The sequence below is a fragment of the Rhinopithecus roxellana genome, chromosome 5 (assembly GCF_007565055.1).
Source record: "Rhinopithecus roxellana isolate Shanxi Qingling chromosome 5, ASM756505v1, whole genome shotgun sequence".
NCBI lineage: Eukaryota > Metazoa > Chordata > Mammalia > Primates > Cercopithecidae > Rhinopithecus > Rhinopithecus roxellana.
This window is the reverse complement of record NC_044553.1, coordinates 78439157-78453983: the sequence shown is the minus strand read 5'-3', so window position 1 is coordinate 78453983 and position 14827 is coordinate 78439157. Positions and strand designations below refer to the sequence as shown.

General features: G+C 55.8%; 1 protein-coding gene across 1 annotated transcript; it reads right to left on the bottom strand.

The window, feature by feature from the left end:
* Nucleotides 1–800: 800 nt before the first annotated feature.
* LMAN1L (lectin, mannose binding 1 like) lies at nt 801–13591 on the bottom strand. Its single transcript, XM_010375871.2, has 13 exons — nt 13417–13591; nt 10392–10546; nt 10169–10276; nt 10013–10071; nt 7899–7998; nt 7446–7566; nt 6615–6670; nt 5948–6080; nt 5490–5641; nt 3760–3827; nt 2798–2921; nt 2026–2153; nt 801–1031 (listed from the first exon to the last, which is right to left on the bottom strand). The coding sequence occupies exons 1-13, from the start codon at nt 13589–13591 to the stop codon at nt 902–904; spliced, it is 1509 nt and encodes a 502-aa protein (XP_010374173.1). The 3' UTR covers nt 801–901.
* Nucleotides 13592–14827: the final 1236 nt, after the last annotated feature.

The following is a 14827-nucleotide window of genomic DNA, read 5'->3' as shown; positions in this document are numbered from 1 at the left end:
GGGGCAGCACGGGGCTGAGAAGGCTGGACCACGTGCCCGCTCCCCACTCCCGCCTCCCCCACGTGCCTCCTTCAACGCCGAGCTCCGCTGGGCACTGCTGACAGCGGATTAGAGCCTGCGGTGGTGGGGTCGCTCTCCCGGGAGAGGGGTTGAGCTGATACACTCCTGGAACCCTGTTCCCTAGTGTCTTCCAACTTTCTCCTTTCCTGGGCCACTGATAACTGGGATTTCAGCTGGGAGATCCAGGTAGCAGCAAGGGGTAAAAACCCAGCCTTGGGCGCCCCCCATTCTCCCCACCCACCCAACTCACTGAACCCAGCAGCTGCCCAAAGAGCTTGACGCTGAAAAAGGGAGGGAGACCTGAGGGCGCGAGCGGGAATCCCAGTTATGGTTCCGCGAGTTGGCCTCTCGGGGTTGCTCTGTCACGCGCCTCCCCTGCTGCCCCTGGAGCAATTAGGAGTGGGGAGGGAGAGAGCTGCTCAGTGATGCTGGCTGAGCTGGAGGGACTCAGGAGGGACACTGCTCTCTGTTCTGGGTGAATTTGAGGACAGCATTATATACAGTCATGGCTCTCTTTTCCTCCATAGTCGAGGGTTCAAAGCCCGTGGGTATCTGTTCCTTTGGAGGTTAAGCCAGGCCTTGGCCTCCTTGCCTGCTTGGAGCGCACTCCTAGCCAGCTACTCAGAAGCGGAGGAAGCCTTCACAGAGATTAGGGTGAGGCTGGAAAGAAGACCATCATATCACAGCATGGGGAGAGGGAAATCACCTTTAATAAGGTGGGCGTGTGCTGAAAGCTCAGGTGTGGGTGGGAGCTGGGCACCCAGACGGAGAGGATGCTGACCAAGCACCCACCCCAGACACTGCCTACTTCCCAGTGATGCAAAGCAGGCTCTGAGGTGGGTCAGGCAGGCATGCTGGCAGGGAGAGGCTGCCTCCTGAGAATCCCCGGGGCCCTGGGGGTGTGTGGTGCAGGACCCAGAGGAAGGCTGCCTGTGGACAGACACTCCTGCCGGCTCTCGTTCAGCTGCTGCCTGCTGCGAGAGAAAAGGTTACAGGCTACTTGTATCTCTCCTTTATGGGCTTTCGAAAAATCAAGACTCTCGTGCTTGTCTTGCTACACTCACTGCACCACAGCTTCCCCTGTTCTTGGACTTTCTGCGGCTCTTTGGCCTGCTGCATATGGTCCACGCTTTCCCCCCGGGCATGTAAGGTCTGTCCTAGTAGCTCTAGGCTGATTGCCACCACTGCACTCCTGTGCATGTGCTGAAGCCTGTGAGCATTTCCACCTTGTGCTTTTTAAAGCTTAGCTCATTTTACTCCTCCTCCAGGACCATCCCAGCCCACACGGACTCTTCTTGTCTTGAAACTCCACCAACAAAGATTGTCAGTCTCATTGCTGAGGCCCTTAGCACACCCCACATCTCTAAATGGTGCACGTTCATTCAGCAAACACACACCAAGCAAAACTAGTGACCTCCTCTCACTTTTTCAGATCTCTTTGCCCAATTTCACAAAGGTCCTGCCCTTTGCTCCAACACTACTGAACTTGCCACTTTTTCTCTAAAATATTATGTTTTTCTCACACCTCCCTGCCTTTTCTCATGCTGTTCCCTCTGCCTCTATGCCTTTACCTATCTTGTCAGGGTGGAAAACTCCTAGTCACCTTAATGACCATATCAAATGTCCCTTCCAGGTTGATTCCCTAACCAAGGGGGGTCAAGTATGTTCTCCTGCATTCTTGTAGCCCCTCAGCTTCCTGACATCATGGCATTGACTACACAGGGTCAGTTAAACCTGTGTGAGTGAGCTCCGTGAGAGCAGGACCCAGATGGGGCTGGGGGCTGAGCAGGTGGTCAGTGGTGCTTGGTGAGAGAATGGGCCCTATCCTGCACTGTGCTCTTTGTGATTTGGGGACTGGGCGGGTCCCCTCTGGGCTGAAGTGTCCTCTCTCCTAAATCCAATGGCTATAGCTGAGAACCAGGAGATGCCAGTGCTGTAGGAAGTCCTACTCACGGGGTGGCCCACCTGAAGTGCACGTAGCTGAAGAAGCCTACAGTCTGAATGAGGAGGAAGAACAGGAAGATGCCAGGATGCAGGCACGAGGAGGCCTTTGGGGGCTGGCCAGGTGGGCGGGGGGCCTTGGCCGCTGCCTTCTGAAAGGGGAAAGTCTAAGGTCCTAGCTTAGTTTCTTACTCAAAAGGAGGGGGGACCTGGAATCTAGGCCATGTGCATGCTCCGTTTCCTTTCCCCAGGCTCAGGGTGTCCTGGCTCTCATCCAGGGAACTTGGAGAGGGGGCAGTGTACAAAGCTGCCTCCCCCACCCCAGCTCCCATGGCTGCATTTGTGGGAACAGCTGGGAAGGCCTGGGATCATCAAGGGGCCCAGGGCTCAAGAGAAGAGAAAGACAGAAGTAGAGAGCCAAAGACAGGGTGAGCAGGGTGAGGGCGAGGGAAGGAGGATGGGACAGGGCATGGGGAAGATCCGACTCCACCACTGGACTCTGAATGATCTTGGACATGGCCCACCCCATTTGGATTGAGGGGTGTTCAGGGCCCTGCTGGTGCTGAATCTGTGGGACTCTCCAGAGAGCAGAGAGGGCAGAGAGAAGATGAGATGTGTGCTGGCATGTATGCACGCACATACAGACACTGACACAGGCAGAGATGTGCTTGCCAGCAGTCCTGGGAGGGGAGGGCAAAGGCAGGATGGCTTGGGGCTGCCAAAGTGCTAGAAGAAGGGTGGCTGAGTCCAGACATCAGGGTTGGGGACCCCATGCTCCCCGCTCCTTCCCCCTCACCGCCGGGCCCTGAAGCTCCTTCTGCAGGAGGCCCAGGATGTGGTCCAGCTCTAAGAAATGATGCTCGGTGCCCACAGGCAGGTAGGAGACCTGGGCTTCTGCGGCCATGCGGACAGCTGCATCCCTAATCAGGGGTGGAAACCAAGTAAGATGACTCATTACCTCTTCTGCTTCCACACAAATGGCCTAATCATTTCCCATCTCCCCAGGGGCAGCACATGGGTGGGGAACAGGTACCATCCATGGGGGCCCTTCTTGGGGGCTGGTCTTTTCTCCTCCAACCTTCTTCCTAGATCCTGAGACTTTAGCTCAGATAAAGATCTCCCTAAAGCTATCTGTGTCAACCCCAGGCTCCCCAGCTCTGCCTTACATCCTGGATTTAACTCCTTTCCTTCTTCTCATCTAGGTGCCTCTCCACCCCCAACCCTAACCATCTAGCTCTGTGTGTACAGGGGGGCTTTAGGCTTCAGGTTGGGACATATGCCTCCTCCACGGCGTCCCCAGAACTCCCCCAACCCCCAGGGCTCCAGAGATCCAGCCTAGAGTGGGATAACGGGAAGCTAATGGGGGTGCAAAGCCAAGTCAGGGACTGCCTCCTGCAGCTGGTCTGGTCTTGGCTGTGCTCCCTCTCCAAGAGCCCCCATCAAAATGCCCCTCATCCCAGGAGCTGCCGCTGAAGGAACGCTCAGATTTCTTAACCCTCCTGAGGGTGGGAGTGTCTGAGGCGACCTTCATGATGGGCTTCTCCTGGAGAGAACTGCTTTTCAACAAGGACTTGCAAAACATTAAACTTGATTCAGTTAAATTCAAGTCAACTCAACAAACCTAACTCCACCCCCAGCCCTTCCAATTGACAGGCTGTGTGCTGGGCGCTCAGGAAATGATGGAAGGAATGAAGGGCTAAGGGAGGAACTTCAGGCAGAGAAACAAGGTGGTGGAGGGGTCTCCACCCAGTCCCTTACCTCATCTCTTGCAAGGCCTGGAGCAGGGTCCTCTGTCCATGGAGCAGGGCATCGACCTTAGAAGAGTCCTGCAGGAGGGCCAGCCTCTTGTCTAGGCCCCAGGACACAGCCCCTCTCTTGTCAGAGCCCACCTTCCCAGGTTCACTGCAGCCTCTTCCTTCCAGAGGCCTTCCCAGATTACCAGGCCTTCCTTATTTGGACACACTGTGTTTCTCTGACCTCATCCACAGGGGCTTCCCACATTCCCCCTCCACTCACACCCCTCTCCCCAGGGGTGGTTGTTTCCTCCCAACAGTGGCCACTTCAGGGTTTTCTCAAAATACCTCTCCCTTCTTATTTATTTGAGATGGAGTCTTGCTCTGTCGCCAGGCTGGAGTGCAGTGGCACAATCTCAGCTCACGGCTACCTCCACCTCCCAGGTTCAAGCGATTCTTCTGCCTCAGCCTCCTAACTGGGACTACAGGAAGTAACTGGGACTACAGACGCACGCCACCACGCCCAGCTAATTTTTGTATAATTTTTGTATTTTTAGTAGACAGGGTTTCACCATGTTGGCCAGGATGGTCTCGATTTCTTGACCTCGTGATCCACCTGCCTTGGCCTCCCAAAGTGCTAGGATTACAAGCGTGAGTCACCACGCCCAGCCAAAATATCTCTCCCTTCTTTTTTTTTTTTTTTTTTTTGAGACGGAGTCTCGCTCTGTCACCCAGGCTGGAGTGCAGTGGCCAGATCTCAGCTCACTGCAAGCTCCGCCTCCCGGGTTCCCGCCATTCTCCTGCCTCAGCCTCCCGAGTAGCTGGGACTACAGGCGCCGCCACCTCGCCCGGCTAGTTTTTTGTATTTTTAGTAGAGACGGGGTTTCACCGTGTTAGCCAGGATGGTTTCGATCTCCTGACCTCGTGATCCGCCCGTCTCGGCCTCCCAAAGTGCTGGGATTACAGGCTTGAGCCACCGCGCCCGGCCAATACCTCTCCCTTCTAAAAGTGGTTCTGTCCCCTGAAGGAGGCAGAGGCCCAGCCTAGTCCTCTCTTTCCCGGTTCGCCCAGGGCACTATCCAAGCTGGGGCCAGTGCTGGTCAACACCCAGTGTTTGGGTCCCTGCCTTACTAAGTGGTGTCCAGGGCCTGGCGGTAGGATCAGAGAGGCCTGGCCCTGGAGTGTGAGTCCCCTCCCCGTTTCCCCACACTAGCAGCCCAGCCTAAGCTGCTCTGACACAAGATTAAAACCTCGAGCTGTCAGAGTCCAGCAAAGCCCGCAAGAGCTGCTGGCCTCCTCTGCCCAGTATCTAACACCTTGGCTGAGTTTAGCTCTCAGGCCCCCAGGCTGGGCATGACCCGAGGCATGACTCCCTGGGGGAGGAGCCAGATGGCAATGGAGATGAAATGAGGCTTCTGGTGCAACTGAGCATTAAGCAAGCCATATGCAAATTGCATGTGAAGCTACATGCAAATTAGCACCTAGTCTATTTCTGTCATTCATCTACAGAGCCAAGTCCAAATATCTGGCATCTCCTGTCCCCAGCCCCAGCCTCAGCCCCAGCCCCAGCCCCATGCACATTTGGTTGTGCAGAGATGCTATCCCGCATGCTGCCGTACCCCATCCTGTGACCTGCAGCATTTCATCCCTGCCCTCCTTTCCCTCCAGGCCTTAGGGAGACTAGTTGCTTACTACAGTGCTTGCAACTCTTTCAGGCCCGCAGGTGGAGCCTTGGATGCCTGTGGGGCTACTCACCCAGCCTCTATCAGGCCTGGCTTGGCCTGGGGGCCCCAGCTGCTTCTTCCATTGCCTCTCAGCCTGGGCCAGCTGCTCGGAGAGACCCCGCAGAGCCTGAAGGATCCGGCTGTGTCTGCCCAGCATCTCCTCCAGGTCAAAGAGCCTTTCCCCTGGGGATTAGGGCAGAGCTGGGATGGGCAGCCAGCCATGGTGGCATAACACAGCCTATCTTATCTTTGGGGGGGCTTCTTGGAGGGGGTGCCAGAAAGTGTGGCTGCTGCCTCCAAGACCCTCTCCTGGAAAATGAATCTGAGTGGTAAGGTGGGGATAGGACAGAACACTTGGGCCCAGGGCCTGCTTAGATATGGCCTCCTCAGGCCTCAGTTTCCCTTCTGATTAAAGGACTCCTGGTCATAAGGGTGGAGGATGCTGTGACACTCAGATGGGCGCCACCTGCCTGCTCTCTCAGTCCCTACCTTCCCCTTGAGCTTCAGAGCCTGACTTTGGAGTTACATCCTCCCTGGTGCCCAGGCCCAGCCTTGCCCGCAGCCCTTCCAGCTGCCTCGCCAGACGGAGCTGCTCCATCTCCAGGAAGGGCTGAGGGGGAACCTGGGGGAGGAAGACAGAAAGTCGGGCCCCAAACCCATGGGAGATCCAGAGGCGAGGGGAGCCTTCCCACAGGCTTCCCCACGAGCCCAGTCTCCCTCCCTGGCCATCTGGCCCTGCAGTTTCCAGCTGTCTGAGTTCTGCCTTCACACAGATCCCCACCCTCTTCCCTCCCTGCTGTGGCCTCAGGCCTGTACGTGCTGATCCGCGGCTCTTTAAGCTCATCTCCTCCAGGCAGCCTTCCTTGACCGCCTGGCTGGTTGGGACCCCTCCTCTGTGCTCCCACAGCCCCCTGTGCCTTTTGAGACCTGGCACTGATCACTCTGAACTGTAATGTCACAGCCTGAGCCAGCCAGCCTGTGAGGCCTTGCAGACCGAGCCTGGCCCACAGCACTGCCCAGCACAAGGTCTGGCCTGAACAGAGCTCAGAGGCCAGGTGGAGGTAAGGGGTGGAATGGCAGGTCTGAGGGCACCATGACATGGGCAAGGGCAGGGTCCCTGGGCTGCCATTCCCAGGTAGGCCAGGGCTGGCATCACCTCTGGGCTGGGCTCACTCAGGCTGAAAGTCAGGAAGGACAGGACATCATGATCATCTGGAAGGGGACAGATGAAGGAGAAGTAAGACCCCTCCACCTAGCAGCCCCCTTGCTCATCCTCCACCTTCACCGCCATGATATCCCACTGAGGCAAGAGGCGTGACTTTGGGCCATCATCTGATGCTTGTCTTGCTCACTTCATAGGAAAGATGTGAGGGTTGACAGGTAGATGGGTGGGTGGTGAGGGTTGAACCTCACACTCAGTCAGAGGCAGGCCCCTGTGAGTGGCAGAACTGGACGATCCCAAAACATCCTGGGCTAGAGCCATGGCAGCAAACCAAGTGACACGCTCAGGCCCCCAGAGCACAGTTGCTACTGGTAGTAGCAACTATGCAGTGGCTCCCTCTCCAGCATAGCTCTGACTGTATCACTCTCCTCCTCAGAAACCAGACTAAGGTCCTGGCATTCAAGGACTCCCACGCTCTGGTTTCCCTCGGCTTTCCCACTGTGTGATCCTCTGTGGACTCTCCATGGCATCACATCTCTTTGCTCCATTTTCCTAAATGTCCCTCCTTGCTGTCTGTCTTCCACTTGTCCCACAGCTCCCAGCTAGGGGCACTTATGGGGCCAGCACTGAAATCAAAGTTTCTCTTGTTTTATCCCATTTGAGACTTGCAAGTCTCAAGGCAGATGTGACTTCTCCCAAGGGCCATGGAGGCCCAGGTCATGTGGTGAAGTGGCTGATGCCACCCCAGTGGACTTTAAAAGGGGTGCTCAGGGTGATTCATTCATCACTGCCCTTCTGCTCTTACCTGACCAGTGGGATCCTCACCTGCCAGGGTGCCGGTGGCTGCTGAAACCCCAAAGAAACCTCCAGGGACCAAAAGCAGGGGCCCCACATTCACACAGAACTCATCTGGATCACTGGGGGTGAGGCCGCTGTTCAAGGACACCTGAGGGACACGGAGGGAGTGAGCGGTGGGGGGTTGTCCTTACCTCTGACTCCCTGGCTCCCCTGGCCATAGAAGGGCAGGTGGCCCTAGGGCTTGGTATCAGAATGGCATGGAGGTGACCAGCACTCCTGGTCTCATGTGAGCCCTTGCATATATGTGCTCTGGGTGAGTGTTAGGATTCTGTGTAGGGATGGAGGATCCCCTGTAGATGTTGGCCCGTGTGTGCTAGGGGCCTCACGTGGTGTCACAGGCACTGGTATGTTGGGGCCATGGGCACGCACACACAGCAGCTCTGTAACTCAGAGCCCTGTCAGAAGCAGGAAGTGACTCACGCGCAGCCTCTGCCCCCAGTAGGTGATCCGTGCTCTGAAGGGGTGTGGCCGGTTCCGGAAGTCCCGATGACAGGAGCCCAGCACTTGGCTGGCTCCATACCTGTGGGCAGTTTGTTCATTTGTTTGTTTTTGAGAAAGAGTCACACTCTGTTGCCCAGGCTGGGGTGCAATGGTACAGTTGTGGCTCATTGCAACCTCTGCCTGCTGGGCTTAAGTGATCCTCCCACCTCAGTCTCCCAAGTAGCTGAGACTACAGGCATGCACCAGCATGCCTGGCTCATTTTTGTATTTTTAGTAGAGATGGGGTTTCACATTGTTGGTCAGGCTGGTCTCGACCTCCTGACCTCAAGTGATCCGCCTGTCTTGGCTCCCAAAGTGCTGGGATTATAGGAGTGAGCCACCGCGCCTGGCCTTTGTGGGCAGTTGGAATCCGCCAGGATATACAGGACTCAAGGCCTGGCCAGTGAGGGCAGTCCCAGAAGCCACTCTGCCCAGATCTGCTGTGCCACCTCCCTTTCTGCTGGGTGAGCTGGCATGGGATAGGTACCTTGTCTAGCTTGAGTCTCCCTTCTTGTAGCCTGCTCCCTCGGCAGAAGAGAGAGGGGCAGGGGAAGCAAGCCCTGCCTGGCAGAGTGTTGGGACTTGGATTTACAGAAGGGACTAGGGGCCTCCCTGTGGCCCATCCTCAAGGGGACAAAGGCCTGGACTAACAATGCAGTTTCTGCCCTCCATCCCCCCGACCCACCTATCACCCTCGTCCTATCACCCGTCCCTCCCTCCTTCTTCTCTCTCTCTCTCTTTTTTTTTTTTTTTCTGAGATGGAGTCTTGCTCTGTTGCTCAGGCTGGAGTGCAGTGGCACGATCTCGGCTCACTGCAACCTTTGCCTCCTGGGTTCAAGTGGTTCTCCTGCCTCAGCCTCCGGAGTAGCTGGGATTACAGGTGCTCGCCACCATACCCCGCTAATTTTTTTTTGTTTTTAGTAGAGACGGGGTTTCACCATGTTGGCCAGGCTGGTCTCAAACTCCTGACCTCAGATGATTCGCCCGCTTCAGCCTCCCAAAGTGCTGGGATTACAGGCATGAAACACCACGCCTGGCCCTTCCCTCTTCTCTTAAACTCCAAGTCCCCTGTGCCTCTGGCTTCCCCTTCCTCTCCCAGCTGACTCAGGATGGATGACCCGGACATGTCCTGGCAGCCAAGGACAATGTGACCAGGCTGCCTCCCTGACGGGTCGGCATGGCAGGGTCTGGGAAGTCAGGAGAAGAGTGTTAAATGCTGAGTGTCTCTGGACACCTCAGGCTACTCACAGCAGAGTGTCTGACAGTGCCGCCTTCCGCCAAGAGGGAGGCAGCACAGGGCAGGGGAGAAGCCAGCACCAGAGCAGCCACCTGGGTTTGTGCCCCGAGCTGTGTGACCTTGGGCAAGCCATCTCATCTCTCCAAACCCCAGTGTTGCCATCTCTAAAATGAGGACGGTAATTGGAACGACCTCATAACAATGTTATGAGGGTTAACTAAGACAGTAAATGAGAAGGACTTGGTGCTGGGCCTGGCATACAGTCAGCTCACTCCATAAATGCAGGCAATTACTCTAATTGTTATGAGCCAAGAGAAGGTTGCTGAGAGACACTGACAAACTGGCCCAGCTACTGAGGAGGCATCGGGGCGGCTGGGGAGGGACAGAAGCCAGATCATGTGGGAAAGCGAAGGGACAGCTAAGCAGGGAAGAGCGGGGACCCTTCAGGGATAAATCTGGGCTCAAAGTTCAGCTCTGCCCACAGCACGTCCATTCCCCTCTCTGGGGCTCAATGTCCTGACCTGTAAATGGCACGAATAACCCCCACTTATGGAGGGTGTTGGAGATGGGATGAGATCATGGGAGCGAAGATACTCATCATAGGCCACAGCCTGTGTCATTTCACCTGGGGCTGTTGGGTTGCAGGAATCAAGCCCCAGGGGGGTGGACTTTGGCTGAGTGAGAGTCCAGCAAGGATGGCAGCTCTGGGAGGGTGGGCCCCCTGCTGGAGTAGGCTGGGGCAGGGGCTCGGATGGGGGGGATGGGCCCCTCCCAATGCAAAAATGGAGGTGAGGGGTCAGTCTAGACAGGCCCTTACCCAGGCTGCTCAGAGGGGATGTGCCCATCGCTGGCCAGCACACGGATGGCAGGACTGTTCTGCAGGGAGGTGAGAAGCAGCCTGAGCCGCGGGCACGGCGGGAGGGGGAGGGTGTGGGCGGGCAGGGGGGCTGGCAGGCAGGAGACAACTACGCACCTGAGTATCCTCTGCCGAGGAGTCAAAGAAGATCCCGATGCCGTCCCATGAGGCCAGCCCCCCGAGGACAGAGCCTACATGGCCCCTGCCTTGGGTGTACCACACAACCTATAGGTCCACAGCCCCTCAGCTCAGGGAACCGTGTGAGATACTGGGACCCCAGGGCTCATCACCCGCCTCCCTGACCCACCCTGCTCTGTCAGCTCTGGGAGAGGACACTCACCATGCCCTGGGCTCCCCGGCGCCCCAATCCCGTCACCCTCATCTGCACCTCTACTTCCCAGGCAGAGAAGAGGACAGAGGCCCTGCTCCATACGGCGCCACTCCGGTTCCTCATGGATGGCGTCAGCCGCACTTCCTCCAGGCCCAGGATGGCGTCTGTGGACCAGGGCAGTTCAAGCCCCAGGCCCCACTACACCCCAGTTCCCCCTTCAGTCTCTCTCACCAGCTTGGGCTGGGCTCCCGGAAGAGGAAGAGACAACACCAAGGCCTGCCATTAAATAACCAGCCAGCCAGGGAAGCAGGAGTCAGAGCCCAGCACAGCTGGGGGGGCGTTTGCCAGGGAGGGCAATGAATGCCAGCACTGTCTGCGTCGTCAGTGAAGCCTCACTGCAGTGTGTGTTGTCTGTTTTTATAAGACCCCATCTAACAGATGAGGAAACTGAGGCTCAGAAAAGTTAAGGAACTAAGTGGATTGGACAGAATTCAGCTCCCTATGACTCCTAAGTGCAAGCTTTTTCCACCACGAGAGAGATTTGTGTCTAACTCTTCCCATTTCTCAGATGAGGAAACTGAGGCCTTGTGACCAAAAAGGAAGTGCCTGAGACCACAGAACACAGAAGAGCACTTTAGGAGAAGTAACTGCAAGGAGGCCCAGGACTCTAGGCTGTGGCCAAATGAGGCCGGAGCTTCCTGGTGGACAGGACCTAGAGGGAATTTCAAGGTGAGGAAAGCAGGAAAGCAAAGTTGTGGAGATGAGAACTGGCCTGCAGAATGGCGATGAAAGAGTGCAGGACGGAGTGTGTGTGTGAGAATTGTCACTGGCGGTGGTGAGGTGGGGAGGAAGGAGCCCTGCATGGTAGGAAGGAGGAATGGGAGAGAAACTGAGGCAGTCTTGGCAAGAACTGGGGGCAGGGAACTCAGAGGCCCTACTCCAGCTCGCTCCCCACCCTCCAACCTGCCAGCCTGGAACCTGGCCGAGGGCCCAGACTCTGCCAGGACGTTCTGGAGGCTGCTAATCCAGCCTGTTTGCTCTATAAAGGCCAGGGATGGGGGTAGGGAGGCTCGGAGCTGCAAGGCCACAAGTCCCAGGGCCTCTGGAAGCTGTCACTGCCTCTGAAATCCTTGCAGAAGGCAAGGATTGCCCACTGTCTACTATGCTTTCAGCCTTACAAGGCCTGTGGGTGAGACCTTGCCCCAGACCATGGGCTCCTTCAGCCTGGCTCTACCCTGTGTCTCTGGGCTGGGCACAGAGGAGCATCAGGGTGAACCAATGAATGAATAGACAATGCACACATCACTGGGTGATCTTGGAGAAGGTGCCTCTGTTCCCTTACATGATCTGTGACACCCAGACTTGGCAAGGCCCAGAGCAATGAGTGTTGTATAAGCTTGCCATCCCAGTCCTGAGGCAGGGGCCAGTATGGTGTTGTGAGAAACAGCCCACTTTTTTGTTACCTCCTGTGTCTCTATGAAAGAGGACTGGAAGAAACCCTACTGATAGGGCCTGTCATCTTAAAGGGATATATTTTGGGCTGGGCGCAGTGGCTCACGCCTATAATCCCAGCACTTTGGGAGACTGAGGCGGGCGGATCATCTGAGGTCAGAAGTTCGAGACCAGCCTGACCAACATGGTGAAACCCCGTGTCTACTGAAAATATAAAAATTAGCTGCGTGTGGTAGCACGCACCTGTAATCCCAGCTACTCAGGAGGCTGAGGCAGGATAATCACTTGAATCTGGGAGGTGGAGGTTGCAGTGAGCAGAGATCACACCATTGCATTCCAGCCTGGGCAACAAGAGTGAAATTCCATCTCAAAAAAATAAATAAATAAATAAAAAGGGATATTTTGTCCTGGCCTTAGTCAGGAATCATGCCATTTCTCAGAACTAACTTTTTTTTTTTTTTTTTTTTTTTTTTTTTTTTTTTTTTTTTTTTGAGACAGAGTCTGGTTCTGTGGTGCCCAGGCTGGAGTGCAATGGCAGGATCTTGGGTTCAAGCAATTCTCCTGCCACAGCCTCCTGAGGAGCTGGGACTACAGGTGCGTGCCACTACACCCAGCTAATTTTTGTATTTTTAGTAGAGACGGGGTTTCACCATTTTGGCCAGGATGGTTTCGATCTCTTGGCCTCTTGATCCACCTGCCTCGGCCTCCCAAAGTGCTGGGATTACAGGCGTGAGCCACTGTGCCTGGCCAAGAACTCACATCTTATAGACAGAAATCCACAGCTGATCTGCTTTCTATCTTTGCTTTGCCTGCTAAGAGGCTCAGAATTAAATTTATGGCCTAACTCTGAGGTGGACAGACCTCACAGCGTATGTTTTGGAAGCCATGCTCCTAGACTATTTCATGCTCCACTCTAATCCTCATTGTCCTTGCTCACTCCTAATGTAAGTAAGCTCCCCTCTATCGTGTAGTTCCATCATCACAAATCCTTTTTGGAACAAGATCTGGTAGAAGACACACTCTGTAGGTCCAGGTTTGGAAGTCCCTGAACACAAACCTATGGGCTAAGATGCTCTCATGCCTGCTTCCACCCACAACACACATACAGGGAAGGGCTGGTGCCCACTCACCTGGAATGAGGATGCCTCCCTCCAGGTAGCCCCCAGTTCTCATGGCCAGCCACAGGCCTGCCGGGATGGAGCCAGGAGAGTGGAGGTTTGTGTTGGTCCACATTGCCTTCTGTGTGTCTGGGACTTAGTGTGTGAGCATGTGTCTGTGTGTTCACAGGTCAGAGAGGCAGAGGAAGGGCAGGGGTCCAAGGAGAGGCAGAGGAGAAGAGAGAAGTCCTGGCGGAGGGAAGCAGAGAGGTAGAGGAGAAACAGCCTGGGCAGGGTTCGGGAGTGTTGAGGGGGTGGGGCAGGAGACAAGCCTGGGAGGGGTCCTGGGGTGACTGGCACTGTCCCAGGCCCTACCCCACCCTGGACAGAGGATGGCTGTGACAGACCCATTCCCCATCAAGTCACAGCCCCTCCAGCACTTTGAGGGACCCTGGGCATGGCTGGTCCCTATCCCTGCCCCTCACCTCCGTGATGGCTCCAGAAGGGTATTCCAGCCCCAGGCAATGCCAGCCTTGGGCCTTTGAAGCTGAGCTTGTACTCAAACCTGTGCAGAGGAGGACGCCCCGTCTCAGGACTGTGGGGTTCCAGGAGCAGGAGGAGAAGGCAGAACAAGGGACCTGGACCACTGACCACCGGCATTGTGAAGGCACCTGATGTCTGGGCCCTGGGGTAGATCATAGCTGAGAGGCCGGGGAGGGGATCCTGGGATAGGGCCAGGCAGGGAGGAGCTGGGGACTGGCCAGGAGCTGGGTTTTGGCACTGTCCTCTCTCTCCCTCTCCAGCATAGACATCCTGTTCCTTCCAGGCCTGCTGTCAGGCCCCGCCCCTCCCTCACCTCCAGTCTGACGTGGGCAGCGGGACCCCTCAACAACCCAAGCTCTGCCCCTGCTCCTGACTCAGGCCGTCTTTCTATCTCCCCTCACGTCCAGCAGCTGGATGTGGTGGAGGGAGGGGGGTACCCAGGGTTGGGCTCCACCCTTCAGCAGCCCTGGCCTCCCCTCCCAGTTAGGGAGACAGGCTTCCACATCCTGCCTGTGTCCCCTAGCATGGGTGGCACGTCTATCTGAACACCCATCCTTCTCTCCTCCCTGCCTCCTCTCTTCGTCTCCCTCATTCCCCCAGGCTCATCCTTCCAAGCAGCCTGGTTTCCTCAACAAATGCATTACATGAAAAAAAGAAAGGGAGTCTTTAGAGACAGCACAAAAATGCAACGTGCAGACCTTGTTTGGAGCGAAATTTTAACCCAACTGGGAAAACAAAAAAAAGATATTGGGGAAATTTGAACAATGGATATTTTTGAACAATGGATATTTGACTATATTGAAAAATTGTTAAAAAATTTTAGGGCCGGGCACCGTGGCTCATGTCTGTAATCCTAGCACTTTGGGAACCCAAGGTGGGTGGATCACCTGAGGTCAGGAGTTCGAGACCAGCCTGGCCAACATGGTGAAACTCCGTCTCTACTAAAAAAAATACAAGGGCCGGGCGCGGTGGCTCACGCCTGTAATCCCAGCACTTTGGGAGGCCAAGACGGGCGGATCACGAGGTCAGGAGATCGAGACCATCCTGGCTAATACGGTGAAACCCCGTCTCTACTAAAAAAAATACAAAAAACTAGCCGGGCGAGGTGGCGGGCGCCTGTAGTTCCAGCTACACGGGAGGCTGAGGCAGGAGAATGGCGTGAACCTGGGAGGTGGAGCTTGCAGTGAGCTGAGATCCGGCCACTGCACTCCAGCCTGGGGGACAGAGCAAGACTCCGTCTCACATAAAAACAAAAAACAAAAAACACATACACACACACACACAAAATTAGCCAGGCGTGGTGGTGCATGGCTGTAATCCCAGCTACTTGGGAGGCTGAGGCAGGAGAATCAC